The 23,674-nt window shown below is 43.5% G+C and overlaps 1 protein-coding gene across 5 annotated transcripts in view; it reads left to right on the top strand.

The window, feature by feature from the left end:
* LOC306913665 (adhesion G protein-coupled receptor L3) overlaps positions 1–23,674 on the top strand; it is a 347,671-nt gene that overhangs the window by 310,777 nt on the left and 13,220 nt on the right. For 3 of the 5 annotated variants that reach the window (XM_079490459.1, XM_079490462.1, XM_079490460.1), the window contains 4 exons: positions 9,021–9,087; positions 12,298–12,389; positions 20,964–20,990; positions 23,314–23,482. In XM_079490459.1, the coding sequence (XP_079346585.1) occupies positions 9,021–9,087; positions 12,298–12,389; positions 20,964–20,990; positions 23,314–23,482 (355 nt within the window). The remainder of the gene's footprint in view (positions 1–9,020; positions 9,088–12,297; positions 12,390–20,963; positions 20,991–23,313; positions 23,483–23,674) is intronic. The other 2 variants (XM_079490461.1, XM_079490463.1) reach the window with 1 other exon arrangement.

The raw sequence follows: 23,674 nt of genomic DNA on the forward strand, positions 1-23,674 counted from the left end.
TAAGACCTGGAGGCGTGGTCAATGCTGTTTGGCCACTCAGAATAGCCAAATGGCATTGATCACGCCTCCAGGTCTTAAGTTAAGTAATAAGACCTGGTACTTAAGACATGCATAATACTGCCCATAGTCTCTTGAATAGTTTTCGTTTAGTTTTAGTCACATTTTAGTCACGTGGAATGTCTTAGTTTTAGTCTAGTTTTAGTCGACTAAATATCATAAGATTTTAATCGACTAAATCTACAGTTGATTTAGTTGACGAAATGTCGACGAAATCAACACTGGTATAAGGTCAATTCAGTCACGAGCCGTGTTTGCATCTGCAGACACATTATGGCTGGTTTCAGTCTGATATGAGTTATAGGCCCTGATGTCATCGTTTTATTATATTATATTATAATCAGTTATAATATCAGGAGTGAAGCTACATGAACATGATGTGGTTAAAGATATAAACCCATGGACCTGAAGGCTTAAGGAAGGGTGCTGCGCTATAGCCTCGAGGGCAGAGAAGAAATGTTCATGATCAAATGTGACTGCAGCCTTGGCAGATATAGCGCACTTTCAACCTGCTTTGTGTGAAAGTCTCCCATTGCAAGTTGTAAAGTGAGACATTTTCTTTACGGTGTTGTTCTAAAACAAGTAGCCTGGGCAGCATTCCTTTTCGGGTGTATGATCCGGTCAGCAGCGGATGATATCGCTATGTCATGTTGTAGTATTGTTTTGTAGTCATCAGTCATCCGGAACTTCCTTTTCCTTCAAACCGATTTTTCTCAATAAAAGCTGCAGGCTACGAGAGCTTTTATTGTTATTCTTCCGGTTTGAGGGAAAAGGAAGTTCCGGATGATTTTTCTTGCCTGATGACTACAAAACAATACTACAACATGACGTAACGATGTCATCCGCTCCAGACCGGTTCACACGGCACTTTTGTAACACAGACCCGAGGTGACGCGAGGTTATAAAACAAGTAATAATATCATTTTATAGTTGTGATTTTCTGATTTCCTATGAAATGGGAAAAAAAAATGTGTGTGTGCGTGTGCGTGTGTATGTGTGTGTGCACGTGTGCGTGTGAGTGCATGGCTTTTCCATGCAAACGCTCTCTTTGGGCATAACTGTGAATGAAAACGTTCAGTAAATGTAATATAGGCTAGTTTTAGCAAACTCAGAGAGACAAAGTGTCTTGTAGTGTATGAACAGAGATGCTATTGCTCGTCGATAGGCGGGCACGGTGGTATTTCAGTTTCATTAAGCTGACAGGAATACACACATGCTCGTAAGAAGGTAGTGTTAATCATTGTTATGTGCCTACGTGAACAAGCTCCGATGCGCCATCTTCCATTCCCGGCAGCAGATTGCTGTTTGAAGGCACAGAGCACTACACTCCACAAGAAGCAATAATGGTCTTAACCTGCTTGGCCCATGCACTTCACATGTTCTTCTTCTTTCTGTTGTTCACATTATGTACGAAGTTACACCTCCGTCATATAAGAACTGCTATCTCCCTCACAAAGAAGCTGTCTTTGTGCATAATGTATAGGGAGAGCAATAAGGAGAGAAAAATCAAAGGAAAGAAACAGGTCAAAAGAGAAATCTGAGACATACGTACGTATACATATGGCATGAGGTTAGACATACTGTAATGTAAACAAAAAACTTGAGGTACGGTTAGGGATGGGTATCGTTAGGATTTTTGTGAGTCCGGTACAGATTCCGGTTCTTAACGGTTCTCTATTCCGGTTCACACGCACAGTCGCACACACACACACACACACACACACACACACACACACACACACACACACACACACACACACACACACACACACACATGATTGACTGGGCAAATTAGCATCGCTAATGGGGGGGGGGGGGGCTAGTGCATCTCCGGCCGATAGGTGAGAATGGGTTTGCCGACGTGCTAACAGGGGCCATTGAAAACAAAGGCGGCTTGCATGCTGTGGTTTGCTACTAACAGAAATTTGCATGCACAACAAGGGCTGCCAAAGTCGGCTATCATTTGTTGTTTTTCTTGTTTTTTCGCCCCCTCTCTTCGTTGAGTTAGACTGGGCAAGCTGTCTAAACTGACGCTGGTGACACACACACACACCACACACACACACACACACACACACACACACACACACACACACACACACACACACACACAGGGGTGCGTAACGCTTTCTCTCTCCTCTCTCGTCTCATGTTGATTCAATGCTGTGCAGCGCAGTGAGGCGCAAGACTCCTGTCCTCTCTCTAAAAAGTTTCCTCCCTTAAACTTCACTTGAAAATTTTAAGAAACTTTAATAATTATGCCAACAGCTAAAGTTTGTGTGTAACGTTTTCCGTCTGTAGACTAGAGGAGCCTAGTTCCATGCAGAGAGAGCTCCGCCTCAGCCAATCTGCATTGCAAGCCACAATGCGTCACTGATGCAACGCGGTGTAGGCTTGTAGATCAAACTAAACTGTTCCCTGCACGTCTATTAAAAGGGAAGAAAATAAATAAATAAATAGCGTGCGACAGCGTGTCTGTGGGAACCGATAGAGAGAACCGAAATGTAATTATTGTAATGGGTACCCGGTACCCAAGCACGTTCGGTTCGGTACATGCTTGCAGGTCCCGAGGTTCGGGACCCACCCCTATGGTACGGTATAGATTTAGTCTTATTATGTGCTAGTAGTGACATATATATCAACAAATACAGAACCCGCCTTGTAAAGCCAGTCTTGTAAATATCCCTGTCATCTGCTAGAGAGAAACAATACAGCTCTCAAGCTTCATTTACGGTATTAACAATGCCTCAAAGAGCCTTTTGACTATCCACGCGAGTGCCATTTCTGTGCGTGTGTGCGTATACTGTACTGTAGTACAGGGGTTCTCAACGTTTTTGGCCGGGGACCCCCGGAAATGCTTTGGCAATGTCTCGGGACCCCCGCCCCGCCCCCTCCCGACCCCCAATATAAATTGACTGCTACAATAACCTTAAACCATTTTGGGCGGGAACCCCTTTTGGTGTTTTAAGCATTGTTATAATTTAGCTATTGAAAAATAGCAGATCTACAAGCTCATAGCGCGCCACCGAGTGGCGCGCTACGAGCTTGTAGGTCTGCTATTTTTGAAAAATCGTGAAAAGAAAATTAAAAAAATAAATCTTTTTTTTTTCTTTTTTTTTTTGAAAATAATTTGGGGACCCCCTAAAATAATTTGGCGACCCCCCCGAGGGGTCGCGACCCATGGGTTGAGAACCCCTGATCCACACGAGTGCCATTTCTGTGCGTGTGTGCGTATACTGTAGTATATTTGTATGTGCCTCTGTTCTGCAAGTGTGTGTTGCCTCCTGTTATCTCCTTGATACCCGTGAGGGGGAGATGTGTCAGGTCCTGGCAACACCAAAGGAGCAGTCAACGTTTGTTGTCGTCTCTCATATCATCTCTCGCTTCAAAGAAATGTCAACAGGTACATGGACATGACGTACAAACGTGGACCAGGCCAATCTTGCTATGCCTGCTATCGGCGTGACCATGTTGCAGTTGCCAGTTGCATGTCTGTTGGAGGGAAAATATTACAGCAAGAAAAACATTTCTCAAATGTTTCTGAATGTTGAGCGGCCAAACATATTATGTGAAAATGTACTTTGAATGCCAAATTTTATTTTCAAATATCAGTACTGTTTTACTTACTTACTTACCCATTTTGACCTGAGATCAGATTCTAAAAATGTCTTCTACATCCTGACAGTTTTCTGAAAAAGCTATGTTTCTATGTCAGTCGTTCTTCGATTTTTCAAAAATAGCAGACCTACAAGCTCGTAGCGCGCCACTCGGTGGCGCGCTATGAGCTTGTAGATCTGCTATTTTTCAATAGCTAAAGCATAACATAATGCTAACACCAAAAGGGGTTCCCGCCCAAAATGGGTTAAAGTAGAACTTTACCATTATTTATCATGAACACTTCTGGTGTGCTGCTGGTGTGTTGTCGACACACAGCACGCATTGGGGAATTATTACTGTACTAGAGCGGTGCCCGTTGGGCACTGGCCTATACTTGGAACGATGCAAGTTGGAAATGCGTGCCCCACCCAGTTATGTCTGTGTCCCTTTTATGCCCAAATGTGGAGTCTATGCAGATGTCAGAATGTCAGAACATCCCAAGGATTACAGACGTACGCACGTACAGAGACTTGGTGCATTTGTAGATGTCAAATTTTGTCAGGTACTGTAGGTGTGGGATGCCCCCGTGTTAGGTGGCCGACTGTGTATTGGCTCCTATAGTACAAGCTTGCTGTCTGGGAGCTCAGTGTCTGCTGCTATCTTCTCGCTCACTCTTGGTATTGCATCCTACTGCAAAAATAAAGTATTCTTATCCTGTATAAATACAGTATTTTTAAAAGATGAAGATAAAGAAATACAGTACCAGTAAGACGCCTGAGGGCAAGAAGCATGCACGCATTCGCCTCGTTGACGGAAGACATATGGAATGTCCAGTATATGGAGATCGAAGGGTGGTAGTGGGGATATTCTCTTGAGTGTACAGGGTCTGATGAGGGCCCAGGTAGGGCCGAGCCTTAATTTCCGGGCCTGTTGAGAACTCTAGTTTGCGCCAGCTGCCGGCTGCACTAATAATTTGGGGCAGGCCCGTCTAGAGTTTGAAATTTGAATGGACAAAGGGAGTCAAAAGGGAGACATCGAAGAGGAAGGATGGATGGGGAAGGATCAACATATGGAATGTCATAACAGGTTCTGACATATATCCATATATGGAGATCTAAGGGTTTGAGGTTTGAGGTCAGATATAGAGTTGCTGGCCAATTTTGATGACATCAGGGATCTCCATATATGGGCTTAACTGCGACAGCACGTCGCATTTACTATGCCATCAGGGTCTCCACATCCCAGGTGATGTCACATGATGTCACGAGACCTAGGCACGACCAACACACTGATGGTGCCCGACCAACACACTGACGGGAAATGCACGATTCCTTAGTTAACTGCGACCTTCGGTCGCAATTATACATTTCTGGTTGTTATTTGCGAAGCATTCAGTTTTGCCACAATTGAGGTGAGCCCCTGTAACAATTCAGATTGCTATTCTACATTAGTTGAGTCGAATAACCCATAATCCATAATTTATTCTGACCTCACCCAGAAAAGGCCTATCTGCCCTGACCCCTTATCCATGATTTATACATTATTATTATTGATAATTAGTATGGACTTAGATGGTTATTCGTCTCAACTTTATAGACCTCTTGTACATTACCTAATGCAGATCAATTTTTGGTTCCATTTCAGTGATTTCACACTCATGAGTTAAAGATCTGTAAGGGTCCAATTGGTTACCAACTCCTCCATCATTCAGCTATAGGGACCACCTGTTTTCCTCACTAATTGAGAACCACTGGTCTGGGTGATGACAATGTGGCTGTACTGTATGATCTGTAATTCTTCCTAGAGTAGAGGAGAGTGTCTCTCTACTGTACTGTATGATCTGTAATTCTTCCTAGAGTAGAGGAGAGTGTCTATCTACTGTACTGTATGATCTGTAATTCTTCCTAGAGTAGAGGAGAGTGTCTATCTACTGTACTGTATGATCTGTAATTCTTCCTAGAGTAGAGGAGAGTGTCTCTCTACTGTACTGTATGATCTGTAATTCTCCCTGGAGAGTAGAGGAGAGTGTCTATCTACTGTACTGTATGATCTGTAATTCTTCCTAGAGTAGAGGAGAGTGTCTATCTACTGTACTGTATGATCTGTAATTCTCCCTGAAGAGTAGAGGAGAGTGTCTATCTACTGTACTGTATGATCTGTAATTATCCCTGGAGAGTAGAGGAGAGTGTCTCTCTACTGTACTGTATGATCTGTAACTCTTCCTAGAGTAGAGGAGAGTGTCTATCTACTGTACTGTATGATCTGTAATTCTTCCTAGAGTAGAGGAGAGTGTCTATCTACTGTACTGTATGATCTGTAATTCTTCCTAGAGTAGAGGAGAGTGTCTATCTACTGTACTGTATGATCTGTAATTCTTCCTAGAGTAGAGGAGAGTGTCTCTCTACTGTACTGTATGATCTGTAATTCTTCCTAGAGTAGAGGAGAGTGTCTATCTACTGTACTGTATGTGACGCTGCGGCGGAGATTAACCCATTCAGGCCTGACGTCGAAATAAAAGAAAACGTTCGCTCTGAAAGAATATATATTCAAAGATTTGTGCCGCATTTTTACGATAAAAAAAAAATAGCAGACCTACAAGTTCATAGCGCGCCACTCGGTGGCGCGCTATGAGCTTGTAGATCTGCTATTTTTCAATAGCTAAAGTATAACATAATGCTTAGTTAAAACACCAAAAGGGGTTCCCGCCCAGAATGGGTTTAAAGCTATAATATGACACACATGCGTCCTCAGGTCTAAATGGGTTAAAAGATGAATAATTCAGCCACATGCAAGGCATGAATCAAGTGCTCTTACCCTCCCCCTGAACTGTACAGTTCTTCTGCTATCAGAACCATTCCATTGGACAGATCAAGGGGGGTGAAGTGGGAGGTCAAGTGAGCCGGCATGTCATTTGAATTATTTGTTACATAATTGTTTTGACGTTCTACAGAGTCGTACGGTCGGCGGTTAGCGTGGAGTCGACGAGCTGTACGAGCCACTTTGTTGAGTAATTAATGCCCATGTCAGGGTCGGTCCGGTTCCACTGTGGCGATGCAGTCACGATTACGGCTGAGAAATAATTGAACGATTTGTCCATAAATGATTACCAATGACGGTAATTTAACGTGTGAATTGGACGAGTTGGGAATATAATTGTTAAGTAGACTAGAGCAGAGGTTCCCAAAGTGGGGTCCGGGGACCCCCAGGGGTCCTTGAGGGAGTTCCAGGGGGTAATGATAGTTTGGAACCAAATGGACCCTTATGGGTCTGTAACTCTGAGAGTGTACAAATGGAACCAAATGGACCCGTTAAATTAACGTTGATTTTACAATATAAATTGGGTGTCCCAGAGATAGAAATGCCATTAAATGGGGGTCCATAGACTATTGCGTGTCAAACTGGGGGTCCTTGAAATTAAACAGGTTGAGAATCACTGCTAGAGCCGTAAAAAAAATCTCTTATGGGGGTCCCTAGCTGGCAAATGGGGGTCCGCAGGCTAGTGTCAATATTTGACATGAAAAAGTTTGAGAACCACTCGACTAGAGAAGCACTCGCACAGCCGTAGCGATTTTTGGCAACATCCCAGTGCAAACCCCTCAACCCTCCCAGTGCAGTCTACATGTTGCAAACCCCTCAACCCTCCCAGTGCAGTCTACATGTTGCAAACCCCTCAACCCTCCCAGTGCAGTCTACATGTTGCAAACCCCTCAACCCTCCCAGTGCAGTCTACATGTTGCAAACCCCTCAACCCTCCCAGTGCAGTCTACATGTTGCAAACCCCTCAACCCTCCCAGTGCAGTCTACATGTTGCAAACCCCTCAACCCTCCCAGTGCAGTCTACATGTTGCAAACCCCTCAACCCTCCCAGTGCAGTCTACATGTTGCAAACCCCTCAACCCTCCCAGTGCAGTCTACATGTTGCAAACCCCTCAACCCTCCCAGTGCAGTCTACATGTTGCAAACCCCTCAACCCTCCCAGTGCAGTCTACATGTTGCAAACCCCTCAACCCTCCCAGTGCAGTCTACATGTTGCAAACCCCTCAACCCTCCCAGTGCAGTCTACATGTTGCAAACCCCTCAACCCTCCCAGTGCAGTCTACATGTTGCAAACCCCTCAACCCTCCCAGTGCAGTCTACATGTTGCAAACCCCTCAACCCTCCCAGTGCAGTCTACATGTTGCAAACCCCTCAACCCTCCCAGTGCAGTCTACATGTTGCAAACCCCTCAACCCTCCCAGTGCAGTCTACATGTTGCAAACCCCTCAACCCTCCCAGTGCAGTCTACATGTTGCAAACCCCTCAACCCTCCCAGTGCAGTCTACATGTTGCAAACCCCTCAACCCTCCCAGTGCAGTCTACATGTTGCAAACCCCTCAACCCTCCCAGTGCAGTCTACATGTTGCAAACCCCTCAACCCTCCCAGTGCAGTCTACATGTTGCAAACCCCTCAACCCTCCCAGTGCAGTCTACATGTTGCAAACCCCTCAACCCTCCCAGTGCAGTCTACATGTTGCAAACCCCTCAACCCTCCCAGTGCAGTCTACATGTTGCAAACCCCTCAACCCTCCCAGTGCAGTCTACATGTTGCAAACCCCTCAACCCTCCCAGTGCAGTCTACATGTTGCAAACCCCTCAACCCTCCCAGTGCAGTCTACATGTTGCAAACCCCTCAACCCTCCCAGTGCAGTCTACATGTTGCAAACCCCTCAACCCTCCCAGTGCAGTCTACATGTTGCAAACCCCTCAACCCTCCCAGTGCAGTCTACATGTTGCAAACCCCTCAACCCTCCCAGTGCAGTCTACATGTTGCAAACCCCTCAACCCTCCCAGTGCAGTCTACATGTTGCAAACCCCTCAACCCTCCCAGTGCAGTCTACATGTTGCAAACCCCTCAACCCTCCCAGTGCAGTCTACATGTTGCAAACCCCTCAACCCTCCCAGTGCAGTCTACATGTTGCAAACCCCTCAACCCTCCCAGTGCAGTCTACATGTTGCAAACCCCTCAACCCTCCCAGTGCAGTCTACATGTTGCGGCGAAAGAAAGCGGCATTTCTGTCATTGACGCTGAAAAGCTGAAAATCCCCTTCTAAAATCTACCTCAAAATCCTCACGGGTAGCCATAACTCTTCCTGCCCCTCATGGGGGTGGTGTGATTTCAAAGTACTCGTTCCAACGTGTCACTCCAACCTTACAGTTGATGTATGTTTATATCCTCTGAGCAGGACAATACAAATCTAACCTCAACGCTCTCTGTCCCTTACTCCCTCCCTCTCTCTCTCTCTCTCTCTCCCTCTGTCACCTGCCATCCTATGACTTCCCCTTGATAATCTCTCTCTCTCTCTCCCCCCCCCTCTTTCTAATTGCAGTTGCTGGCTTCGTCTGGACACCTACTTCATTTGGAGTTTCATAGGACCGGCAACCTTGATAATTATGGTAAGCATGTCCCCCTTCTGCTCATTAACCCTACTTAGCCTGCGGGTCGCCGCTTAAATGGTCCATGGAGATCTCTCTCTCTCTCTCTCTCTTATTTTTTTCCTTTTTCTTTTACTGTAGCTCCCTCTCCCCCTCTCTCTCTCTCTCTCTCTCTCTCTCTCTCTCTCTCTCTCTCTCCCCCTCCCCCCCTCCCTCGCCCCATTGAGAATAGACTGTATTCCACGTGGGGTACAGAGACGTGAGAAGAAATGTACTGTACTGTACTTCATCGACCATTGCACTCACTGACTTAGATGGTTTGGATGGTGCTGGTGTTGATGGTAGGGCGGGTGGTCTTGAAGTAATCCATGCAATATGATTGATTTTGCTCCCATACCGACTCCCACTCTATCACTGATTCTTTTCGTCGCTGTCGGGCATAATAAACCTCCCCTCTCCATGTTTCAACTTTTCATGTTTATTCTTCGTCTATTAATGTCCTACTTTGTCACACTACAGTGTCACACAAAAGTAGCTGAAATAGCCGATCTATACACTCACAACGTGTGGCAATGTGACGCGTTGTGAGCTTGTAGATCTGCTCTTTTTACTATTAAAATAAAATAAAAAATTCAAGTGAACGGTTTTGGACAAGGTTTCCATGCGACAGAAACATTTTGTATCTTCTGCATATAGTGTATACTAGTGCTTAAGTGCAAAAAAACACACACGCACGCACATGCACGCACATGCATGCACATGCACGCACATGCACACACATGCACACACTTAAGCAGCAGATATAACTAGGGCTGTCCTTGCCTGAACAAAATGCTCAGCTGACAAATAGTTCTGGGATTTTCTAGGCTAATCAAGTACAGTACATCACTTAGGGAGCCATCTCGCAGCACGTTTCCTCCAGGCGAATTAATGCAGTGGTGTAAGATAACCTCTGTGGATAAAATGTTTATATAAATTAGATCTAGTGTTCATCCATTGCCGTTGTGGTGATGCCATACTTTATATATACTACATGCCACAGCATGAAAAATAAAATGGATAAAAAAAAGCATTAATAAATGTATCATAACATAAGCAACTACAATCTGACAGATTAATCAAGTGAATAGAAACGGGAGAATCCTGCTTCCAACCCCCATAAACGAGTACTGTAGACTGCAAAGAGGCTGGCACACACACACGCACGCACGCACGCACGCACGCACGCACGCGCGCACGCACGCACGCGCGCACGCGCGCGCGCACGCACGCTCATGTACAGTTTCTACCCCAGCTTAGATGTTGTTTCTGAATGCAAACATGCATAATGCGCTTTCATGCTCCAGTTTGGGCTAATCACTCACAATACACTCATCCCTCCATTCCTTGGGACTCAGTCAGTTATTTTTCTCTAAAAGTCTTCCACAAGAATATCTACAGTATATGGGTATACCAACAAATAATGGTTGGACTAGGGATCCAAGTCTCCTGCTGTTCAGTTGGATGGAGGGTAAGTGATGTTGCAGTAAAATTGGACAATTCTTATTTTGTGAGGCAACTGATTTTTGGAGGGAGAAATACGGGAGGAAAATAGAATATACTGTATATCCTATGATCCCACCAGTGAAACATGAGAGCACTGGTTTTACATAATGCAATGTATTGAACAGATGTTGGCCAAAATATATGGCTGCCATAAGCCAAAAATGTTGCGTAGTAGTTTGTAGTCGGTTTAAACCATTTCAAGGTTTAAATTAAACCCTTGAAATTACCACAATGTGAAGACACAAATTGTTTAATAAGTCATGAATTCTTTACCTTTTTTTTTGCAGAGGGTCTCTTTCTTTCTTTCTTTCTTTCTTTCTTTCTTTCTTTCCTTTTTCAAATACTGTTTTTCTGCCTGCCTCTGGTATATGCAGTACAAGTCATCTAATGCATCTGTATACATAATTCAGTATCATTGCAGTTCAAACACAACATGACCATCTGAGAACCCAGCAGCTGCGTGAATTGCTTAAACTGATTTCCCTCACAGAATCAATATGTTGAAAAGATGACGAAAAATACCCACTCAAAACGCTGTAAGACTTGCAAAACACATTGTGTACTGTAGTGTAGGTTAACGCAGCCGTGTGAAAGCCACAGTGCTGATTATTATTATTGTATTTTATTATCTTATTTTCGCTAAGATCACTGCCTCACTGTTTTACAAGCTGAACGAGCCATTGAGCAGGATTACACACCTGGGGAAAGTAGCTGCATTTTCAAAATTAAATTGTATCTGGAAGAGGGCTCTTAATAGTGCAGTGAGGTTTAGCCAACGCTGACTCAATTATTCAACTTTGGTAATGTCTTATAAGGACTTTGAAGAAATTATGTAAACATATACGCAAAATCTAATAATGAAACTGATAAAAAATTAATGGAAAAATGGTCTACGTGTTGTTGAAGTTGAGTAGACATGTACAGTAGCGCCAGTTATTTCCTGTGGTTGACTGAGAACATGATGAGAAATGTGTTAATATGGTGCAATAGAAAAGTTATCTTGTGCTGCTTTCTTGCGTCAGTGTCTTCAGTTTAATCTGATGCATAGAATCTGCATACTTTATGTACAGTATGCAAATCCATCCGTCTGTCCCAACCTCAAGAACGCAATATTTTTCAAATCCACATTGTTGTTGTTTGGGGTTTTTTGGCGCAGAAAACATTACTGAAAATATACTGTATATTAAATACATCTTTCGCAAAGAAAAGTACTGTTTCATATCCTACATGTCCATAGAGTGATAACCTATGTTAACCCATTTTGACCTGAGATCAAATTCTAAAAATGTCTTCTACATCCTGACAGTTTTCTGAAAAAGCTATGTTTCTATGTCATTCGCTCTTCGATTTTTCAAAAATAGCAGACCTACAAGCTCATAGCGCGCCACTCGGTGGCGCGCTATGAGCTTATAAAAAAACACCTTTTGTTAAATGTTCTTTCCCTACATAATATCTGGACAGACTCTCATGGATGCAAACCGTACCTGGTTGGTGGAGGCATACAACCACGATGGCTGCGTTTGTTGGGTTTATCTGTGCTACGAGAAGGAAGAAGATTTTAAAAGAATCGAATATAATTAAACAAGGGATGTTCAAAAGTGTCTGAACCTCTCTCCCCTTTCTGTCTCTCTATCTCTCCATTCCTCTGTCTCTCTCCACTTCCCTTTGTCTGTTTCCCTGTCTCAGCTCAACATAATCTTCCTGGGCATCGCTCTCTACAAGATGTTCCATCACACGGCTATTTTAAAACCGGATTCCGGCTGCCTGGACAACATCAAGTAAGAGCACTCATCAGTCAGGTCCCCATTAGAAACAGAGTAGTTTGGCTTGTAGCTTCAGGTTACAGTTGGAAAGACTGCTTCAAGGCAGCAGTGACGAGGGTCGGCTGGTTCGGTTAATCACGGTGTAGAAGCTCACCTTGTGCAGACAATTTCTCCCTTCTTATTCTTAGTTTTTTGAGTGGTGCAAACCACTCCAACAACTGGCTTTGTTAGTACCCGTGTGTGTTTGTGCCTGTACGGGTGAGCATGGTTGCTATGGTTAGTATGTGACTTCACTAACATCACCGTAGTACCCGTGTTGTTATAGTACAATAACTATAACAATAAATGTGTAGTTGCACCACTCAGTTCACACGGGTGTGATATTTGTTTTATAATAGTGGCCCTGATTTGTGTGATAGTTTTATTTTATTCCACTTTCCAGGCCAAACAAAGTGTTTTTGAACTCGTAAAAGTAAAGAAAAGAAAAAAAGCCAACGAGCCCGTGAACATCTTGCTCGGGGCTCCCTGGAACCTGAGCCCTGCAGGCATAAACACCTCTGCGTGATACCTGGAAGGTTGAGGACGGGTTGTGTCAGCCCTGGGTTATAAGAGTTAAGACGGGACAGGTATTCTGCAAGGGCGTCCATCATTATTATCTGAAGAGCACGCTTGTCTGCAATGGGGAAAGGCCAGGAGACAATCTGGCATAATTAACCCGGCGTTATCTCCGTGTCAGCATAGTGCCGATGAATATTCATATTGTGTGCATGTGTGCATGCGTCGGGGACGTGCCCACATAGACATCAAAGGGGGCTTCAGCCCCTGCCCTTTTACCCGTCTGTAAAACAAATGCCCTCCTCTCCTTTCCATGCCATGCCGGAAGGCAGCCTTCATGAGAATAGCTTTTTCCGAAGTCTCCTGAATTTGGAACGCACCATTTTGCAATTAATACATTTGTTTAGAAATCCATGTCGTACACCACATCTCCACTAGCTAAAGAGTGCTGGGTTGCGCCCCGAAGATAGCAGATCTACAAGCTCTCAACGTGTCACACTGCGACACGTTGAGATCTTGTAGATCTGCTATTTTCGCTATTTTTGTTAAAAAGTGCCCTCTTTACGGGATTTCAGCCCCTGCCTCTCTAACACTCTCTGCACGTCCTTGGCATGCGTACATGCAGTCATGCCTTTCAGACTAATATTAAATTATGAAGGAGCTTATAAAACCGGATAGGATGCCCACTAGCTATAGTGTTTATGAGAGCCAGTGTTGGTACGTATATATAAAGGACAAATATAAACCTGGGGGAAGGTAATTAGCATTGTCGATAACGTAGCGTTTGGGCACACATCCTCTGTGCATTAAACTCTATGGAGGTGCATGCTGCTGCTGCGGTTTAGCTATTGTGCGCCCTCCAATTCCACTTAAAAGACGGTTGGCTGGGACAAGCAGTCCACGTATTGACCTCTGGTTTCGTCTGTAAAACTGATGTTTAACTTTGTAGTCGAGCAAGTAGTATAAAATTCAAAGTGACAAGTTTAACATTTTTTGACAATGAAAATCAGATGAAGCAACCTCACTTCAATACTACATTGTGTAAAACTCAGCTACTCCCTCGGTCGGAGTATCGTGGCCTCCAGCTGAAATGAAAGCTTTCGCTGTGGTTCATATTAAACCATTTGACCGCCAGAGCTTGTCTGTCTGTCTGTCTGTCTGACACGCGTTTTTTTGTGGCTTTCACCTTTATTTTATATATTTTATGTAGGGACAGACAGTAGGCTGACAGGAAATGGGGGGGAAGACATGCAGTAAAGGTCGTCGGGATCGGGAGTCGAACCCGCGGCGCACTGCCAGACTGGATTACCAGCCACGGTGCCTGGACCACTGAGCCATGGCCCAGGCCATGACACCGCGTTTTTGGCCATCATGTGCGACCCGTTCTGCCCTGTTTTTATTTGCACTTCACTCAGGCCTTAAAGCCTGAATTACACTTGGTTGTGTGCCGGCATTGCACACTGAACACGGCAGATCTCCAAGCTCACGACACACACATACACACACGCACACACACACACACACACACACACACACACACACACACACACACACAAGAAATCAGTTAATTTGGCACTCTGGCTGGTGCACTGAAGCTAGCTTTCCAGAGGATGTGTGCTGTGTGAACTAGCAGTGACATCTCTTCCTGAATGGTAATCTATGGTGGGGGAGACCCAGATAACTGCACTCGACATGGCTAGTCTAGCAGACCCGCGTCCTCAGATCAGTTAGCACTGCAGTGGCACTCCCAAACTGCTGTCAGCCTCCAGTATAGCAATGGAAAAAAGACTGATTTGGAAAGGGCCGGGTTCAGCCTGCCTACTTGGACTGAGTTCAATCAGACAAGGACAAAGCCACTTATTTCTATTTCTTTTCATTTTATGCTTGATTGCACTTGGGTGTTGCACTCTGAAAATAACAGAATTTGTCTGTTTGAGTTCTTAGGAGGTACGTTCATTTTTCGATTCTGAATTTTTCAAGCACTATCGCATACCAAACGTCCATTGTGGGCGGGATTAGGTTTAGCCATCTTCAAGTAATTGATTATTTGCTTGCCACCAAGAGTACCTGCAGTATGTATCTTAATTTGTATCTCTCGTCTGGTTCAAATGTTTTATGATATTTAGTTGACTAAAACTAGACTAAAACTGAAACGTTTCAGATCACTGAAATAAAGTGAAATGACATTTAGTAGTGTAGTGTGTTGTTGCAGATGCATTGCTTTTAGTTGCTCTTCAGAGAATATTGACTGGTGGAGCTTGTATGATTGATCACAGTGGCCTCCCACAGTCCACTCCATGCTAAAGACCTGACCTCTCCACCCTGAGTCCTCTGTGTGTTCTGGAGACTCTGTGGAAAATGCCACACTGCGTGATTCTTGTCGGCGCTCATTCATCTGGCATCTGAATTCTCGGCCAGGGTCCATCATTCACACGCACGCACGCACGCACGCACGCACGCACGCACGCACGCACGCACGCACGCACATTGCAAGTTTCTCTTTCTTTCTTTCTTTATTTCTTTCTTTCTTTCTTTGTGGTCAGTGCTGCAGTCAGGGTTGGGATTTGGCAATCCCTGCTTCTGGTCAGATGATTTACTGTACATAGACACATTTCCTTTTCTGATGTTTGCCATTTACTATGTTTGATCATTATTTTAACAATTTAATTAAATTAACCCTGGCATGCCTACTTTGGGCTGATTTGTAACAAAAAAAAGTATTTAAAAAAAAGCATAAAATAGTATAATAGCAGATCTACAAGCTCACAACACGTAAGCTTGTAGATTTGTTCTAATTGGTACAGTAGGCTATATCAAAATTTAAATCTACACCCTCTGTCCTTTTTGCTTTTACTATTAATTTAGTTTTGTTTACAAATCAAACCCTTTCTGAAATCGTAGCTATAGAATAGTATAGAATTGCTATTTCCTGTCCTTCGAACGCTGTGCTGTTCTGTGTCACACACAGCAGAGGAAGTACTCCCTCCTTGTGCCTCTGTGACGTGTTGGCTTGTTATGAAGACGCGTTGGTTATGGTACCCATAGCGATAAGCATCATTGGGTACCCAGCGAAGCTGGTGTGCTGGGAACACGGCGCATCCTATATCCATGCCTCTTTATGTCTGTAGCTGTAATGATCTGACCATTAATTCTAAATTATCCCAACATTAAATACACTGGTCTCAAAACTACATGTTGTTGTAAATGGGAGATATTTATCAGAGGAAATTGAGTTGATGGTGGCTGATGGTGGCTCATGGTGGCTGATGGTGGCTTATGGTGGCTGATGGTGGCTTTTGGTGGCTGATGGTGGCTGATGGAGGCTTATGGTGGCTGATGGTATTGGTGGCTGATGGTATTTGTGGCTGATGGTGGCTGATGGTGGCTGATGGTGGCTGATGGTGGCTCATGGTGGCTGATGGTGGCTGATGGTGGCTCATGGTGGCTGATGGTGGCTGATGGTGGCTGGTGGAGGCTTATGGTGGCTGATGGTATTGGTGGCTGATGGTATTGGTGGCTGATGGTGGCTGATGGTGGCTGATGGTGGCTGATGGTGGCTGGTGGAGGCTTATGGTGGCTGATGGTATTGGTGGCTGATGGTATTGGTGGCTGATGGTATTGGTGGCTGATGGTGGCTCATGGTGGCTCATGGTGGCTGATGGTGGCTGATGGTGGCTCATGGTGGCTCATGGTGGCTTATGGTGGCTTATGGTGGCTGATGGTATTGGTGGCTGATGGTATTGGTGGCTGATGGTATTGGTGGCTGATGGTGGCTGATGGTGGCTCATGGTGGCTGATGGTGGCTGATGGTGGCTGATGGTGGCTCATGGTGGCTCATGGTGGCTCATGGTGGCTGATGGTATTGGTGGCTGATGGTATTGGTGGCTGACGGTATTGGTGGCTGATGGTATTGGTGGCTGATGGTGGCTGATGGTGGCGCGGTTCAACACCAGTGTAAAGTCACCCAGTGTATACGTGAGATGATTCCACTGAGCTTAATGAGGTGTTCTCTTCTCTTCATCTATGTGTTCCCCATTAGTGTTTGATGTCATGATGTCACGCTTTCTGTTCAAATTGCATCATGCCACTTTGTTTTAATATGAATGATACATGATATCTCTCTCTCTCTCTCTCTCTCTCGCTCTCTCTCTCTCTCTCTCTCTCTCTCTCTCTGCTCTCATTATTTCACTTTCTACTTTTCTTTTTTGTATATTGTCTTCATTTTATTTGAACTTGCCTTTTTTTATTTCATGCTATGTTTATATGTATTGTTTGTTATCTTTCCATTTTTCATTTTCCCTCTAGCTACCGTTATTATGATGGCTGTATTATTGTGGAATGGCACTGGTAAGATTATCCTCAGCGGGAGATGTAGAATATAGGGTAGATGTTGTGTTTGAAGTGTTGCTGTTGTTCTCCCCTTTTCCCCTCAATCTCAGACACAGTCAGCTATCTTACAGTCTAGTGTTTGATACACAGCTCAGTGTTGTAGGAATTGGTGCACATTGAACACGAAGACTTCAGCGGTAGAGGGCAAGATCTGTGGACACGATGGCTCTTTTGATGAGAAATAGATGAGCATTTTGATTGGTACCCCAATGGAGAGAAATGGACCCTGTTCTAAAACCAGCTGAGAAATGTGCGCTAACCGTACTTTACTATGGCTTCATGGATAGAAATGTAGAAATGATGTAGAAATCATCGAAACCTTTGTGAAATCAATGCCTTCGTTGAACACTTTTAGGTTAACATGACCTTTTAACGCACACCCTTTGGTTAAATGATTAACACAACTGTGCTGATTGCATATTATGCATATTTTTGCCTCTCCGAAAATAGGCAGCAAAAATGACTTCATGAAGACTTTACGCAGGCTCAATTGACCAATCTCCTACTTGAATGACTCTTGCCATTCAAATGCATCTCTCAACCACTAATTGGGTTATTTCAAAGATAATTGGCAGCGATTTGACACCGACGTAGAATCCCTTCCTTCTTTTTTGACATTTCTGCTTGATGATCAGCACAACACGGCACTTCACAACCTTTGATCTTCTGCATGCATCTAAGGGCCTTTGACTCAGCAGGGATGCCATTGAGAATGGCAGCTCAAGTGACATCACCACAGTGGCATTCAACATTTTCTTAAGATTTGTTTTATTTTTAACAGCGTGGCTCTGCAGGAGTGTAGCCATCTAGAGTACCATCTAGTGTCTGTGTGTCTGTATTTGAAAATACCAGTACAGTCGATCTAATGCACAAGCTCACAATGCGTCGCATTAATAAGACAAGTGTTAATACGTTTTGAATAGCTCTATATTCCGACAAAGATTTACTATAGAGCAGGGGTGCCCACACTTTCTAGACTTGAGAGCTACTTTCAAAATGACCAGCTCAACCAGATCTACCCACCAAAAATATATACATATATTATCCCATTGCTGAAAATACAAATTCACTTCTTTTCCTTTTTTGTAATATTGATGTTTGTGTGAACACTTTTGAAAACACGGTAGGCCTGTTGCATTGTGGGTTTGCGCTACCCTTTTTGATGTCGATCAATCAAGTGCAGTCACCTTAATGTGTGGCAGATGCCAAAAATAGTTTATTATTTATTTTTAATTGTATATTTTTAGGGGCCATGTCATGTGTTCTACCTGCACAGCCTGTGTGATCTACTGGTAGATCACAATCTACCTTTTGGGCACCCCTGCTATAGAGTCATTTTTATTTTGTATCTATTCAGGAGAGAGAACTCATACAGGTTATAGAATGAACAAGTGGATTTGGAAGTGACGACACAAAGAAATGAAATGAGCAGGCACATTTTAAACGGGTGCATGCTTTTGGTTAGACATACTGTACCATTGCTCCGATATCTGAAACCCTCACCCTAACCCTATAACCTCCCACGGGGCAGCACACTTAAACCTAACCTTAACCCTCTCCCAACCCTTAACGCACCCCTCACCAACCTTAATCCGGTCGTTTTAACGCACCCCTCACCAACCTTAATCCAGTCGTTTTAACGCACCCATCACCAACCTTAATCCAGTCGTTTTAACGCACCCCTCACCAACCTTAATCCAGTCGTTTTAACGCACCCCTCACCAACCTTAATCCAGTCGTTTTAACGCACCCCTCACCAACCTTAATCCAGTCGTTTTAACACACCCCTCACCAACCTTAATCCAGTCGGATCAATGCTATGTCTAACCAATGCTATGTTTAACCAAAGTATGCCTCCCATTTTAAACAGGAACACTATAAGATTTAAGATGATAAATGGGTACTTTTGGGTATTTATTTCTGTTTTACTAAATAGCTGGAAATGTGGGGAGACCCTTAAACAAACTTTCTTTCAACAAAACCTTTAGTTTTAATCCCACAAATACATTTTAAATGAAGCATTGATAAGTGGACTTTAACCGCTGATGAATAAAACCGGATCTAAAAAGCTCCGGAGCAGGTGGAGCCAGTAGGGAGAAAGATCACCTCTAAGGATCTAAAGATATAAATATTGATGGGTGTTAATAGCATCCAGGCGCTCTGCAGAGCCTCTGGACCGTTGCAGTACAAGGAGTGCATCTTGTAAGAGAGTCGTTATGCAGTTGGGTGGATGCCAAGCGCACGGCAGGAGTCACGGCTTCTCCCCAAACTCGTCCTGTGGTGATATCTGCGATATCTCAAGAGGAGGATATGCGGGGCCAAGTGAGCGCCGGGCCGGCCCACTTCATATCCTGTCCTCTCAAGATGCATTTTGCTTTGACCTCAGGCTGGACGGAAACGGAGTACATTTTACTTAGAGTACTGCACTTGTCTTGAGTACATGTTTTTTGAGTTTTTGTATTTTGGGACACTCTCTTCACTCTTGACACATACTTTTTGACTCCACTACATTGCTAAATAAATTAACCCCTTAAGCCTTATTTCAAATGTAGTGAAAATAGCCGATCTGTATAAGCTCACATCGCGTTTCCGTTATGAGCTTGTATATATCTGCTAGAGTCACTATAGTTGATATTTTCTGTGCTTTGTAATCTGTAGTTTTATATACAGTACTTAGGTATTTTTAAAAGCATGTACCTATGTTGGTTGTAGTGGAGCAATATTTGACCAGGAGTATCTATACTTTGACTCAAGTACTGGGTGGGGTTTGAGTACTTTGTCCACCACTGGGCGTCTCTCCCATCCGCCGTCCCTCGTAGCGAAAACCGCTGCGAGTTGGAGGTCAACAGTTTGTTCTTCTCTCGTTTTTTCCCCGCTCGCTGCTTGTGTTTGCACGTCCATTCGGGGGGCAGTCGGTGTGATGAAGTACCTCTGCTGCCAGGTCATTAAGACAGCCCTGGGAAAATTATGTTTAATGGTTGCCCCGGTAATTTCATAAATCATTTATTTTGTCGCACACCTGGCCCATTTATAACGGCTAAAATGCTAAGGTCTGCCAGTATTTATGAGGGGAGCAAGATACTTCCGTGAACTCGGATAATTATGCTACACCTGCGACACGCTTACAGCAACAGAATCTCCTCCCAGAAGCTGTGTGTGTGTGTGTGTGTGTGTGTGTGTGTGTGTGTGTGTGTGTGTGTGTGTGTGTGTGTGTGTGTGTGTGTGTGTGTGTGTGTGTGTGTGTGTGTGTGTGTGTGTGTGTGTGTGTGTGTGTGTGTGTGTGTGTGTGTGTGTGTGTGTGTGTGTGTGTTGTGTCACGCCACGCAACGCACACACGCGTGTGCGGGAGGGAGGGAGGGATGGAGGGAGAGAGGGAACAGAGGGGTGTGGCTTTTATGCTTGGATGCAGATGTTGTCATTGATCTAGAGAACACAGCTTCTTTCTCCTAAACTAAAATAACCCCTCTAACTCCTGATTTGTGGATTGATTTTACTTTCCCTAATCCCTTGTATTTGTTGTAGTTTAGCTATATGTAATAGACCAGTACATTTCATGTCATTTTTTTTTACTTGATTTTTACTTTTTGGGGGGGTTTGTTTGTTTGTTTTTATTTAGTATTTATTTATAATTTTTTTATTTCTCAGCTACCAGGACTACGAACCTGCAATCAAGTAAGACTAGAACGGACAGGCTTTTCTTTTTTTTGTTCTTCATAATGCCATGTTTCATTGAGACCTCCATAAGAGCCAATCAAGGACCCCAAATCCATCTTGCAAGTCCCTCTGTGTCATTAACATGACGTATTGTAGAGCAATCCGTCATGTTGAAGGCTGCATTAGCGTGCTTGTACAGCACAGCAATACCATATCATATCTTAGCTTAGATATACCGTACAATCGTACATACTGCAGTAGACAATGGATGTGACTCACTCGTTAGCTTTAAGTGACAGCTGCTGTGTCTTCACAGTATTCTCTAGGCACGGCGACACATTTCAAAAATGTGCTTTACACAAAACATTAAAAGCATTGAGACAAAGGTGCAAAACATTTTCACAAAGGCACATTTAAATATAATTAAAATATGTCTTAAAGAGTTAAATAGAAACTATGCCTATGCTAAAATAGAATATGACCGATAAAGTACAAGAACAACTGTTACAAATGCATTGAAAGAAGTTCATCAAAAGCATTTGAAAAATCTACAGCTTGGATTTGTAAACCTGCAGTTTTCTGGGAGTTTGTTCCAGATACAGTATATGTACTACAACAGCATTTGTATTACAGCAACATAACACAATATCAAAGAGATTAAAATAATAAAAGTTAAAATAAAGAATTTAAGTACTTGGGAATAAACAAAAGGCACAGACAAAAGAGATGCAATTTAGCTAAAATAAATAAACGCTATTAGAAGAACTTGCCATGAAATTATGTTCTCAGAAGTGATTTAAAAGTAGACACTACCTTCTCTAACCGTAGGTCTGCAGGAAGGGCGTTCCAAAGCTTTGGTTCCTGGCCGCAGGGGGCAATGAGGCGAGTTTTAGGAACAACCAAGACAGTGACAGTCCTTAGAGTCCAATGAAGATCTCAGTCTGCACTCGGGCTGGGACCGGCGGAGCTCAAATGGAACTAGGAGACTTTTAAAGCCTTGCAAGGCTTTAAAATTCATCAGCAAAATTCAATTCTGAAACTTTCGGGCAGGAAGCCAGCTGTAACAATCTGAGAACTAGTGCGATATGATCTCGGTATTAGTAAGGACTGGAGCGACAAGAAACTGCAGCTGTCTGAAAGGATTTTTGCAGGGAGACCTATAAACTAAAGATACCATTACAGCAGTCGGGTCTACTGACGATAAATGCTTTGATATGTTCTGCCAAATCCTGCCATGTCTTTAGAAATGTCATGTAATATTGCATGTTTTTCTTTTTTTATTCCCTGTCTTCCAGGACATTTCTATCTTTAAATCAGTCGAAAGGTTACATGCTGGGAGAAATAATAACTACACATTTGCCAACTGCCTGCGCAATGACTCTTACAGCTTAATATTAAAGAATCAGGGGGCACTAGTCATGTTAGATTTTATATGCAGTCATACTGAGCAAATAATATTCCAAGTTCACTACAATGTTCCTTTTCAAACATCTAACCATATAATTTGAGAATAATAGGATATGATATAAACCATAGGCAGAGGGAAATAATTATGAACCAATTGAACCCTAGCATCATTATTCTGGGACGAACAATCGGCACAAATAACCGATCTACAAGCTCACAATGTGTCTTGTGGCAACACGTTGTGAACTTGTAGATTGGCTGTTTTCCCACATATTCCCACCACTATTTCCCACCATATTTTCACCATATCCTCCCATGTGTTCCCATTCTTCAGTAAAGATGTTAAGCGTTAATGTCTGCTTATCCAAATGTTTCTGTTGAATCCCTTACTGGGCTTACGAGTGTTGGAAATAATGCATTTCCGTTTAGAGTTCAAGCAAATTATTTGTCTTTCAGCTTATCTGGGGGTTTTGCAGTTTTGTTCTGGCCTTTGAGTCTCCCACGTATCTCATACCGTATAATATTGGTTTCTACTTGAAACAAATGGCTGTTATATTATTTTGGGTTGTGCGAAGGGAATAGGAATAGGAAATATGTAAAAATGCACTTACACTACAGTATAATATTTCATGGATGATGCCAAGCCGCTTTGTGAAGAAATATGATACATTCTGCCCGAGGGCCACATATAGCATGATGTTTAAGTCATGTATGTACAAAAACATCCTGGGAAGGAATTGGGGGTTATCCTAATGATATATCAAAGCATCATTTTGCATTGTAATGAGAACACAAAACTGCAGCTCTTTCTGTCTTGAAAAGCTACACGTAGTCCATGATCTCTTGTATAGTTTGTTCCTTGTGCAGGAAGGGAATAATACAAACAAAAGCAAATCCAGGCAGTTTGTACAGCGGTTGTTTTACTGTATTTCAGGTCGTGGGTGATTGGGGCCGTTGCATTGCTGTGCTTGCTGGGTCTGACCTGGGCCTTTGGCCTAATGTATGTCAATGAGAGCACAGTGGTGATGGCCTACCTCTTCACCATCTTCAACTCCCTGCAAGGCATGTTCATCTTCATATTCCACTGTGTCCTGCAAAAGAAGGTAAGGATTCAATTACTTAACTTAACTTTAAGGAGCATTCAGTGATTTGGGTGATTTGGAAAACTCTATGGTCTGCCCCGGTAACAAGACGTACACATGCACGCACTACAGTGGGGGGGGGGACGCGACAGGCCATGATTGGCAGAAGGCCCCTCTCTATCCTGATTGGATGAAGGCTGGGCCACCTAGCCA

This window comes from Electrona antarctica (genome assembly GCF_951216825.1).
Source record: "Electrona antarctica genome assembly, chromosome: 21".
Classification (NCBI taxonomy): Eukaryota; Metazoa; Chordata; class Actinopteri; order Myctophiformes; family Myctophidae; genus Electrona; species Electrona antarctica.